At 45.3% G+C, this 12966-nt stretch overlaps 1 protein-coding gene across 1 annotated transcript in view; it reads left to right on the top strand.

Moving 5' to 3' along the window:
- Positions 1 to 12966, top strand: part of gabrr2a (gamma-aminobutyric acid type A receptor subunit rho2a) — a gene marked incomplete at its 3' end in the record, with an annotated part of 37908 nt that overhangs the window by 5150 nt on the left and 19792 nt on the right. The window contains exon 2 of the mRNA XM_083632648.1: positions 10285 to 10352. Within this exon, the coding sequence (XP_083488774.1) occupies positions 10285 to 10352 (68 nt within the window). The remainder of the gene's footprint in view (positions 1 to 10284; positions 10353 to 12966) is intronic.

Genomic DNA, 12966 nt, shown 5'->3' with positions numbered 1-12966 from the left:
AGAAGTCACTGCATCAAAATGATTAAAAAGGCTGTAAAAGAGTTACATAATGTTATTTATACTTTCCCCAATGCGTGCGTTCATGAACTGTTCAGTCACGTGGCTCCGCCCCATCCAGCTAACGTTAGTCTGCATTCAGGCGTTCACTCAAAGCAAAGCTGACGGCATGGAGGATGACATGAGCAAAAACACTGAGCCAACAAACAGTACAGCCAACAAACAGTACAGCCTACTACAGTACAGTACAGATAACAAACAGTACAGCCTACAGTACAGTACAGACAATGTCAGGGAAGAGGGCAGTGTTAAACAAAAAGCTTAAAAAACGAATAATAGTTCATTAACTCATTCAGTGCCAGCCACTTTTGGAGAACGGATGCTCCCAGTGCCAGAGTTTTCAGAGCGTTTTCAGTGATTTCTCGAGGCCCACAGAATATTGTGTGATATTACTATGTAAACACCGAACACGCACAAGAACGAGCTGGCTCTATTGTATCATCAGCAAAAAAAAGTTTATTGATACCATTTTCCGTTCTTTAGTTATGAGCCGGAGAAGATAGGTTGTTTTCAGCGTTTTCAGGCTTTTCAAATTATTAGCTGAGATAATCCGCCTTTTGTGAAATGCAGCATTTCAAGCACATTCACTGAGTCTGAAGATAATATTTTCTGATGTAGTGACGTAGTTGTTGTGTGATGCCCTGCGTGCACCACCCGGCACCACCCCCCTCCCCCCTCCCCCCGTAAACTCCTCCCCACACTGCACACAGCCTCACGCAACCATTATATTTTCGGAGTGCCGTTTGTGTGCTGCTGTCGGCTCTCAGCGCCACAGCAGGGAAGAGCCAACCCGGATTGCTGAATGGTTTGGCGTCAGGGGCTGCTTTCCTGGCTGCTAATCGGTTGGAGAAACTATACAGACAGACAGACAGACAGACAGGGACAGAGGGGCTCAGTTGTGAGCGCGGATTGACTCCTGTTCGGAGCCAATGTCAGCTCCCGCGACAGAGCAAATGGCTCTGGGAGCATGCATCGGGTTGTCTTTGATCCACGGCTTTTAGGCTGTTTCTCGGACCTGTCTCTAATCTGGACTGCACCGAGCAAGCACTGTCGCCACCTAATGAGTCCGTAAAATAGGTTATACACCTCCAATAGCTACTATAGTTGTACAGGAGCTGCGGAAGGCTTTGATCGACGTCCCACCGTCAAAAAACGCATTGGACGTCGAAGGACGTCCGTGGCATTCTACGTCACTATTTAATTGGACGTCGAAGGACGTCCATGGCATTCAATGAGTTAATAGTAATCGAGGTAAAAGTTTGAAATAATTGTGATATTGATTTGAAGCCATATTGCCCCTTACAGAAAAACCACATGAAATTCACATGTGCAAATCACATGTGATCACATGCAAAATTTCACATATGAAATTTCGCATGTGGTATATCGTTTTTTTATTGTTTCTTTTTCAGACATCGGTTCAGTGCCGTTAACAATTGGATGTAAACACCCAAGCAAAAAACAAAACAAAACAACAACAGCAAACAGCCGGTACAGAACCCATAACAAATAGTCTTCAAATAAACTGCGTGTACGAATATAATGTAATAATAATAATATAATGTAACAGCGACATTGACCATGTGAGTGATGATCTGAAAAGAAACTGTTTTCTGCCACCCCGTGAACCTAATCCCACATCCAGTCGATTGTACAGGTTTGGTTTTAAATGATTAAAAACAAACAAAGACAAAAAACAAGACAACACAAGTAAACAAACAAACAAACAAAAGAAGGAAAAGAAAAAAGAAGCGAAAAAACAAAAAACAAAACAAAACAAAACAAAACAAAATTAGACAAAAAGCGAACAAACAAACAAACAAAAAACATGGTGCTACCAGCCTACTAAAATGTACTAAAAATCTGTTTACAAGAGACACTGTACCTAAAATCTCACACTGGGAGTTACTCATTTCTGACCTCATCCAGGTAGTCCAGAAACGGGTCCCAGATAATCGAGAACTTCCTGATTGAGTTAGTCATCAGAGACCTGAGTCTTTCCATACGCACTACTGAGACCATGTCTGTCAGTGTCAGCCACAGCTGAAAGGAGGGTGGAGAGGGGGACTTCCAGTCTTTCAGAATAAGTATTTTGGCGACAATCATCCCCTGTGTCAGGGACTGCTGCACAGCCATGGGGAGAAGTCAGGAGGATTCCGAGCAGCCAAAAATGGCAAGTTCTGCCTCCGGCTTAAGAGTTACTTTGTAGGCCTTAGAGTACCAGTCGAAAACTTTGGCCCAGAATCCGGATATTAAAGGGCAAAGCCAGAAAGCGTGTGACAGTGTACCCTCTAACACCTGGCACCTATCGCATAGTGGTGAGACAGATGGGTCAATCTTGTGCAATTTCGATTTGGAATAGTGAAGACAGTGAGTAACTTTGAATTGGCTCAGCTGGTGCCTACAAATCAGAGATTATGTACGCTCTAAGTTTCGAGACTTTGAAGTTCTCCCAGACGAAGACACTTTTTCTGAGGTCTTGTTGAGTCCCCCCCACTCCATTCACCTTATTTCTAGACTAGTACATTTGTCCGATAACTATAACAGGGCCTCCACTGAGAGGATTAGAGAGGCATGGCAGGACGAACTCGGTCTGTCACAGATTATATGGGACAGGTGTCTGAACCAATGTGTGTTGGGTAACTCAAATTTCCTCCTCAGAAGATCAAAAGAGGCAAAATGGCCATCTGTGTAAGGTCGCTTTCACATATAAGCTGGTGGACTTGGTGCGATTCGGGGGGGTGAAGTTGCAACATTGTTTCAATTTTCATTTAGTCTGGTTCACTTTCACACAACAATTTGCCACAAGCACCAAACATTCTGAACAATGTCATGTGGTCGAAACAGTCACTCGTCTATTGGACAGAATATAGAGGGGAAATCTCTCCTCTTCTGCTGCCTTGCCTGGTGAGGGCTGACTGAACAACACAAGTGAATCCGTGAAACACAACCCATAGAGAAATCACCTTTATGCAATGTTGGGATTTCTGGTTTTACTTTGGTGTTACTATCAAATAAATATTTTACAAGAATGCGCCCAATATGAGCAGCAGATGAGGCAGCGAGCTGTTGGGTCCAACATCATTCTGCAGATGAGACGAGATGAGCGAGGCAGCGCAGTGTGAGCACCGACCCGTGTGTGCGCTGCAGTGTTTGTTTTGCTTCCTTCTACCTCCTTCTACTCATGATGCACTGCCTTTCCTATATTTGCTCTTGTGTTTGGTTCGGTTTGCTTTCACACCACAAACGAACCGCGCTAGGGTTCACTTGCAAACGAACCGAGACCCACGTTTTCAAGCGGACCAGAGTTCGCTTGTTTCGCTTGTTTCACTTATATGTGAAAGCGACCTAAGTCTCCGATTGAACACAGCCCTTTCTCACTCGAGGCACGATAGGTTCTGTCTGACCGCGTGGGCAAAAAGGTGTGATTAAAACAAATTGGTATATGAGCGGAAACATCTGGTATACTCAGAACTCTTCTGATCTGGTTCAGGATTGGCGTTTCTAGTTTAGAGAATAACATTGCTGACAGGGAGGAGTCTGTGATAGAGCTGGCTTCCACTTTTAGCCAAAGGGGGGAATTTTTAGATTGCATTGTTCAGTGATCATTGATTTCTCTGCATTACTGAAATGGACAGAATGTTGTGACCATTTTTACATTCAGTTTTATAGGCTAAACAGATTGTAAATCAATCATCCAGCTCGCTACATCAAAGGGAAGACTGAAATAATCCATTGACTTTGGCTCACTGCTGCTTTATCATTGGGGGGGAAGGGGCGACATGCTGTAGCGCTCCACTGTGCACGTAGTCCATCCATCCATCTTCAACCACGTATCCGGTCGGGGAGGTAGCCGTTCCAGCAGGGGGCCCCAAACTTCCCTTTCCCTGGCCAACCACCTCTGACTGGGGGACCCGAGGTGTTCCCCGGCCAGCGTTGAGATGTAATCACTCCACCTGGTCGGTGGTCTGCCCCGTGGCCTCCTCCCAGTTGAGTCATAACACTATGTAGCCTACATAGTGGTGGTGTACATAGTGTTGAGTCATAACACTATGTAGCCTACATAGTGGTGGTGTACATAGTGTTGAGTCATAACACTATGTAGCCTACATAGTGGTGGTGTACATAGTGTTGAGTCATAACACTATGTAGCCTACATAGTGGTGGTGTACATAGTGTTGAGTCATAACACTATGTAGCCTACATAGTGGTGGTGTACATAGTGTTGAGTCATAACACTATGTAGCCTACATAGGGGTGGTGTACATAGTGTTGAGTCATAACACTATGTAGCCTACATAGTGGTGGTGTACATAGTGTTGAGTCATAACACTATGTAGCCTACATAGTGGTGGTGTACATAGTGTTGAGTCATAACACTATGTAGCCTACATAGTGGTGGTGTACATAGTGTTGAGTCATAACACTATGTAGCCTACATATTGCGGTGTACATAGTGTTGAGTCATAACACTATGTAGCCTACATAGTGGTGGTGTACATAGTGACATGTTCTGTTGTATTGCCAGGAGAATTGGCAGCAATTTATGGACTGTCGTGATCAACAGTAGCTTTATCCTTGCCTGGTTCCAGACCTTTGACTCCGCCCACTCCACGGAGTTGAGTTTTGGATGCTTCTGGACTGGCATTGTGATGTCATCATGCAACAACGATTCGCTAATCAGTGCCGAGGGGCACTAACGATTAGCCAATCAGCACCAATAAACAGCTCAATGGGCAGGACTAATGCTGTTGTCAAGCTGTTTTTCCCGCTGTCAAGTGCACCGAGGAATAGCCTAATAACAACCATGGTGGTAACAACCATAGACGAGATAGACGCTATCGAGGCTGTTTTAAATCGATTAAAGATACCTTTAGAATCCGAACAGCACTCTGCCTTTGAAGGCATTTATTCAAAGGGGAGATTTTTTCTTTCTCCCGGGTGGATTAACTACGTAGATTTTGGCCGATAGATGGTCTCTAGTGATTGGTCAGGGAAAGTGGAATTCATGGAAATCGCTTAGAGTGGATGCAATCAGACTAGAAGATGGAAATGGATTGTAACGAGTTGACAAGTCAGTCTGATATCAGGCTAGCTTTATCCCCGAGCGAGCACCATAGTGGCATGCTATATCCTGTGAGTGTGTGTCATCTGGGACCAAGCACTAGCTCAGGGGTACGTTAGCGTAATCATCACAGTTTTTTTTTTTTTTTTTTTTATAGATAAAGCTTTAAGCAGTGCTCACTGATGGATGGGTTATAGCAGCCAGCTGCCATCTGGAGAGGCCGGCTTAATTTGTGGTGGCTGGAGTAGCTCTAGCGGCTAGCTTAGAGCAGTGTAATTTTGCTTGCCTGTCGCCGTTAGCTTAGCCTAGGCTAGCTTCGCTTAGCTGCATGGCAGCAATCTGCTGTGCCACCAGACAGCTGTTACCTGCTGTGCCACCAGACAGCTGTTACCTGCTGTGCCACCAGACAGCTGTTACCTGCTGTGCTACCAGACAGCTGTTACCTGCTGTGCCACCAGACAGCTGTTACCTGCTGTGCCACCAGACAGCTGTTACCTGCTGTGCTACCAGACAGCTGTTACCTGCTGTGCCACCAGACAGCTGTTACCTGCTGTGCCACCAGACAGCTGTTACCTGCTGTGCCACCAGACAGCTGTTACCTGCTGTGCCACCAGACAGCTGTTACCTGCTGTGCCACCAGACAGCTGTTACCTGCTGTGCCACCACACAGCTGTTACCTGCTGTGCCACCACACAGCTGTTACCTGCTGTGCTACCAGACAGCTGTTACCTGCTGTGCCACCAGACAGCTGTTACCTGCTGTGCTACCAGACAGCTGTTACCTGCTGTGCCACCACACAGCTGTTACCTGCTGTGCTACCAGACAGCTGTTACCTGCTGTGCCACCAGACAGCTGTTACCTGCTGTGCCACCAGACAGCTGTTACCTGCTGTGCCACCAGACAGCTGTTACCTGCTGTGCTACCAGACAGCTGTTACCTGCTGTGCCACCAGACAGCTGTTACCTGCTGTGCTACCAGACAGCTGTTACCTGCTGTGCCACCAGACAGCTGTTACCTGCTGTGCCACCAGACAGCTGTTACCTGCTGTGCCACCACACAGCTGTTACCTGCTGTGCCACCAGACAGCTGTTACCTGCTGTGCCACCACACAGCTGTTACCTGCTGTGCCACCAGACAGCTGTTACCTGCTGTGCTACCAGACAGCTGTTACCTGCTGTGCCACCAGACAGCTGTTACCTGCTGTGCCACCAGACAGCTGTTACCTGCTGTGCCACCAGACAGCTGTTACCTGCTGTGCTACCAGACAGCTGTTACCTGCTGTGCTACCAGACAGCTGTTACCTGCTGTGCCACCACACAGCTGTTACCTGCTGTGCCACCAGACAGCTGTTACCTGCTGTGCCACCAGATAGCTGTTACCCCGCAAATGACACTTCTCTGTACTGGAGAACAGCTGGAGACACATGAGAAGAGGTCCAACACTGTAAAAGTGCATTCAATCAGCAGTGGTGGGGAAGTTACATTTTACGTCTACATTTCAAAAAGACTGACAGTTAGTTCACATTATAGGTCTTTGGGTATGCCCGAGCCCCCGGATACCCGAGGACCCAACCCGGACCCGGCCAGGTCTGGGATCCATTCAAAAGAAGTGACTCCGGGTCTGTTTGCCACAGGTCTCGGGTCTCTGACAGTAAAAGTCCGGGTCCACTGGCACTCGAGTGGACCTGGTGAGTGGCTTTCACAGCTGTCAATCACCCCTTTTCATATTGTCAAATAACTAATTGAAAACAAACTTGTCAGAAAAATGAGCACTTGAACCTACTACAGGTCTTCTGGTATTCCCGGATACCCGAGGACCCGACCCAGACCCGGCCGGGTCTCGGGTCCATTAAAAAGAAGGGACTTTGGGTCTGGGCCCGGGTCCGGGTGTGACATTTATCGGGTCTGTCCGGGTCCGGGTGTGACATTTATCGTCTCTGTCCGGGTCCGGGTCTCAGCTTTCTAATAATAGACTGGTCCATTCGGGTCCAGGCACACATTTCATGGGTCCATTCGTGTCCGGGTCCGTCATTTTGGACCCGTGAAGACCTCTAGTTCACATTATTAGACTCTGAAATACAACAAAACTTAACCTGTTCTTTCCTACAGCCCCAACCACTGGAGGGGCTATAAAAGAGAGGCAAGGAAATCGTTGCAGCAATATATTGCAATATTTTTTCCACAATACTGTATCGATATTTCAGAAAAATATCGCGATATATCGCTGTATCCATTTTTTGCACAGCCGTGTGTGTTCAGTGACACAATAAGAATACTTATTCTTATTTCGGTGTGTTCAGTAACAGTGTGCAACCGTGCAAATTTGCAAATACCATTCTAATAAATTGGAATGAAGTCAGTTTTGACTCAATTTGTCCACTGAGTTATCAATCTAATGTGATGGACATGTTATGACACTACCTGGGTCGTACACAGCAAGTTGTATTTTCAGTAAATGATGTAGAGTATTGCAATATATCACAATGTATCGTGATACAATCGTATCGTGACCCATGTATCATGATACGTATCATATCATGAAGTCCTTACAAATACCCAGCCCTAAACCACTTCAATACAAATACAGGGAAATGTGTATAATGATGCACAAATACCTATGGTGCATATTAAATGGTGCAGTCCTAAAAACAAGGCATTGGATTTGAATGGAATTCAATACGCAGCTAGATAGAGCAGATACACAATATGTATCCAGTTGGGATTTTTTCTCTAACTTTGAAACTATGTAAGGAGAAATGTAAGCATGGCCTAAAGTCAGGGTACTGTGTTACTGTGTTACTGTGTTACTGTGTTACTGTGTTACTGTGTTACTGTGTTGTTTCCACAATCTTGTTACCAAGGTGAACATTAAATAGGGCAGCATCACCGCCCACTACGTCAGTTCAGCGTGTCTACAGTACCCTGAGGGTGAGAACACTGTGAGGGTGAGAACACTGTGAAACTGGAAGCAGAATGTGCCATCAATGTTGGAGTGAAGAGGCCAGCTGAGACAATATGACAGTGAAGGAAAAGACATCGGTAGCCTATGTGGTAAAAAATAAAGATAAAATAAAAAAAATACGTTATCCACTCCATTGTGATGTCATCCACCACACTTGAACAATTGTGATGTCATAGTTGCGACCAGATATGCGAATTTCCTACCAACCAACGGAGTGACTTATAGAGGAGAGGACAAGGGTGAGTTAAGGGAAAGAATGTAGGGAAACAGTGGATGGATAACTCCAGGAGGCGGTAATGCAACATAAACGATGCCAACTGCCATAAAACACCACAGAAGCAGAATGAGTAAGGAGAAGAGGACATTCAGCTCAGGCAGTGCACAGTTGCACAATGGCGCCTAGGTAGGTGGGCGGAGTCTGTCTGTCTGTCTGCCAGGAGCACGCAGAGCAGGCCATTTCCATAACTTCAGCCATGGCAACTCCAGAGTCTCCACCATAGCAACGCTATGCACACTCGATTCCTAGTCTTCTTCTTTCAAAGTTACAAAGTGGTTGGTGTCTGTGGTGGTGGTGTCAGTCACGATTATGTCATCAATGATGCCACTCGAGCAATTGTGATGTCATTAGTGTTGTCAATTCGAGCAATTGTGATATCATCAGTGATGTAATAAATCTTTCCTGGTATGAGCGCACAGTTGCCTAGGTGGGTGGGTGGCAGGGGCGTTTCTACGGGTGGGCCTGGGTAGTCATGCAATTGCCCCCCCAATTTTATCCAGGCCCACCCAATTTTATCCAGGCCCACCCATAATTGAATTTCTGCCTACGCCCCTGGTGGGTGGTGTCTGTCTGTCTGTCTGTCTGTCTGTCTAACCATGCAGACCGTATAGTCTAAAGCAGCCTAACCATACAGGAAGTCATGCCTGCGAGGCTCCACCTGGTGGTACTCGGAGCCTTGCTGACTGCCATCAATCAATCAGCCTATCAGCAAATAAGATGATTATCTGTTTATGTGTTGGTTATTTGCGGTCTGACTTGCAACAGTTGCCTACTAGTATTTAGCCTTTCTGATGCTATGGTATGGTTTGTGATTTTTTTTTTATGGAGTAAAAAAAGTTGGTAGCCACAGTGGGAAGCGGTACTTGGGAAATGTGGTTTGGTGCGTGGACTTTGTCTGAAGAGTTTGGGAACCTCTGTGCTCTACTGTATGTGGCAAGAGATACACATGAAGAATAATCCCAAACATAGATCCTTCCACAGCCCCTCATCTCAATGGCTTTGAGGACCGCTAACTCTAATCTAGCATTTAGCATGTCTGCTAATCTCTTTGGATTACAGACTGTATAGATCACAGATAAGTGATGCAAAGTGGTCAAATCGCCTGTAAATCTTCCCTCCAGTCTGACATGATCTATATGTCCTGTGTGTTACATGCTCTGATAGGATGACCGACTATATGAAAGGGTGATGTAATGCTGTTATCTTTAACCAGAGGTCATAGGTGATGTCAATTATGGCAAAGAGACATGACCCCACCAAGAATGTGGTTACAGAATGGGATATAGTAATGGAATAGTGGCACCCCCTGTAGGTAGATTTCATGTATTGCACAGCCTGCGGGCTTCACTATTGTTTGTGCTGTGGTTAAATTAATTGTATTCTGGAAAGTCAAGAAGTGTCCACCACTTATAATACTTATAAGTTGCAATGATGATAATCATTTATAAAGAGTTTTATAAAATAATAATGTCTTAGGCTGGCTTTACATGGTGAAATGTTCATGTCCTTTCACTGCAAATTGCATGAAACATAATTTCCATGCAACTTGAAAGTTACACAAAGCAATTCAAAAATAATCAAGTCTCATGCAACACTGAGTTTATTTCATTAAAACAAGCGAGCTAGATTGGTCATTTTTCTCTGCTTCTTTGTATCTTATTATCACTTTCTTGCTGGATAATATCAATTTGGACGTGTTGTATTGGGTTTTCTTCTGGCACTTGTTGGCTACTTTGTTTATATAGCTTGGTGCATTAATGCTTATTGATATGCTGGTGGGAAAAAAAACAAGCTAAAAAGGCTAAACGTGACTTGTCGACCAACTGGGTTGTAACCCAGGAGGCGGTAACGCACGTTTAGCCTTTTTAGCTCGTTTTGGTGTAGTTTCAACTACTTTTGTTTTTAACGTGCATTTATTCTCCAGGCCCAGCAATCCCAGTTGGAGTGGATGTCCAGGTGGAGAGCTTGGACAGCATCTCTGAAGTCGATATGGTAAGTCTGACTGCTGAACTTTGAGGGAATATTCCAGATCATACAGTACATGAGATAAAGATAATGTTACAATATCAGTTTAATAATAATAATCAATCAAACAATAATAATAATAACACCATAATAATATTGTTGTGTTAGCTTTTGGTGATTTGTGCCATGCCAACATTTTTTGCTAGTAGCATTATTTCTCTTACAGTTACTTTCACTTACTTGCCGTATGTTACAGTATGTTACAGCAAATGTAGAAAAATGTGACATGTATACATTTCCCAACAAGAGCAGTGGGAATCTGTACATTATCTCCAACCTTGACGATTGATGACATCATCACTGATGACATGACTGATGACATCAGTCATGTCATCAGTGACATCATCACTGAACTATAGCCTCAGCCTAAAGCCTTTGGCATAGTCTTTGCGCCCAGCCAAGCGCATAGGGCGCGCGCCGATTTTGACGTCATCGCACGGGGCGTGTCGGGGGGCGAGGCCTGAGCACGGCGCGGCGCGTCCATGGAGATTTTTCTATCAGCGCGTCGGGTTTTGGCACATTGTCAACATGGACGCTTTTGAGGGAAGAGCAAGTCCGCCTCTACCCGCATCTCTATGACACAACACGGAGAGACCACAAGGACCAGCAGAAGTCCACCAATTCCTGGTGAGAAATCGCCAGCACACTCGGAGCTGAGGAAGCTGCCTGTGCCTGTGAGATCTCCGTGGTAGGCTATCAGCGGATATCTGCTGTGATTGAGTCCTCACCGTCCTCATCGTCGTAAAGTCGCCTTCGAAGCATGACGTTCGATTATAACAAACTAGTTGTGTGGCTTAGCCTTCCCAAATGTTGAGGGTCGTTTTTTAGAATTTAATACATAGAATTGGGAACGTTACATTCAATTTCATTCAGACTGCCTGGCACTAATCGCCGGCATTTTCCCCTGGAGCTTCCACAGGAGGAGGGGGGTGGGAGGAGCGAGCTGTGCATTGACTATGTTCTGTTTTGGCCCGCGCAGAGTGTGCGCGCCCTCCACGGAGCCCCGCCTCCAGCGCGTGCAAGAAGAGTGCCAGACGCAATCAGCCTTAGGGCAATTAATGACATCACTGATGACATCATCACTAGGACTTTGTGTGTGTGTGTGTGTGTGTGTGTGTATGTGTGTGTGTGTGTGTGTGTGTGTGTGTGTGTGTGTGTGTGTGTGTGAATTTATGACAACTGATGATGTCATCAGTGGGACAGATAAACGACGAGTTGTCCATTATCAGAAATTAATGTACGAGGCGTGAACCGTCCGAGGCAAAGCTGAGGATGTTTGCTTCCGCAAAGTACATTAATTTCTGATAATAGACACCTCGAAGTGCATTAACCCGCACCATAAGAAACAAAACAAGACCATTAATTTATATTTCCATGCATTTTGCAATCAAAATCTAGTTTTCATAACCTTAGATATGAGTTGAGAACCGGCGAGACAAAATAGTCCCCTCGGCTGCTCAAGATTATCATTGGATGAAATGGCCGCTTAGTGCCTGCACCTGGCAGAATTTCTAGACCATAAACTAACTAATAATTTGGCCAATTGTATGTAACATACAAAATAAAGCAAATGGAATGCAACGCCATGTAACTGGCTCATTAAACTCGCATTCCAGGGAATTACGTAAACGTCTGCGTATAAGACATAAGTGGCGCGTGCTGCGCTCGGAGGAGACTGAAAACCATCTGAAGCTTTCTATGTTGGAGTCCAGGTATGTTTTGTACAAGGACGTCTCTCAGTGTGTTGCTGTTAACTGCCCATTTCATTGTTTTCTTTTTGTTGATCTCATCTTTTTCCTCTTCGACTTGATTTATATCAGTGATACAGGCAGCGCGTGCTCTTGCAAAGCGCCTGGCTGGCTTGCTGCAAAGTTGTAAACAGAGCCGTTTCTCATTAAGGGTTCTTGTGTGTTCTTGCGTTCTTGTGTCCCTGTGAAACGTCATCAGTCGCAGCCCAAGTACTGTTCCAATGCAAAGTTCACATTTCGCCAAGAACGCTTAAAATTCCCATATGTGTTCTCGACATCCCCACTTTACCGAGGATGCTTTGGTTGGTGACTTGTGTCAACTTGGCAAGGCAGATATCCTTGCCCCTTTCGGAACTGCTAACCGCTAATGCTACGCAGTCCCTTATTAGTACACCGCCGAAATAGCGTCCACAGGTCGCTCCGTCTGCTAAATCTTTCAAACTACTCGATAAAGTTTCGCAAATGAAATTTCAAATGTACTTACGGAGCGAAAAGGGTTGTGTGAACCTCGGCGCATGGTGTTGAAACAATAGCGCCACTAATAAACATGTTTAATCCCTCACTGAAACCCGGGTGTCATTTCCTCAAAATGAATCAGCGACAAACACTCGTCTTCTTCTGCGCTGCTGGGGCCGGAAGTGATAGCCCGCGCAACAACAGTAGTAGTAATCGTAGTAATATTGTTTAGCACCTCTGTTTTGTTTGTGTCCCATTAAATCAGCTGTACACAGCACTGCCTAACTTCTATCTGTGTGGAAAATAAGGCTGCAGTGTTTGTATGCGCAAAATGCCGCGAAATGCCATGTTGTCAATTGTTATTGCTAACAATGGCT

This window comes from Poromitra crassiceps, assembly GCF_964638095.1.
Source record: "Poromitra crassiceps genome assembly, chromosome: 3".
NCBI classification, from domain to species: Eukaryota; Metazoa; Chordata; class Actinopteri; order Beryciformes; family Melamphaidae; genus Poromitra; species Poromitra crassiceps.
This window is presented reverse-complemented; position numbering and strand designations above follow the sequence as displayed.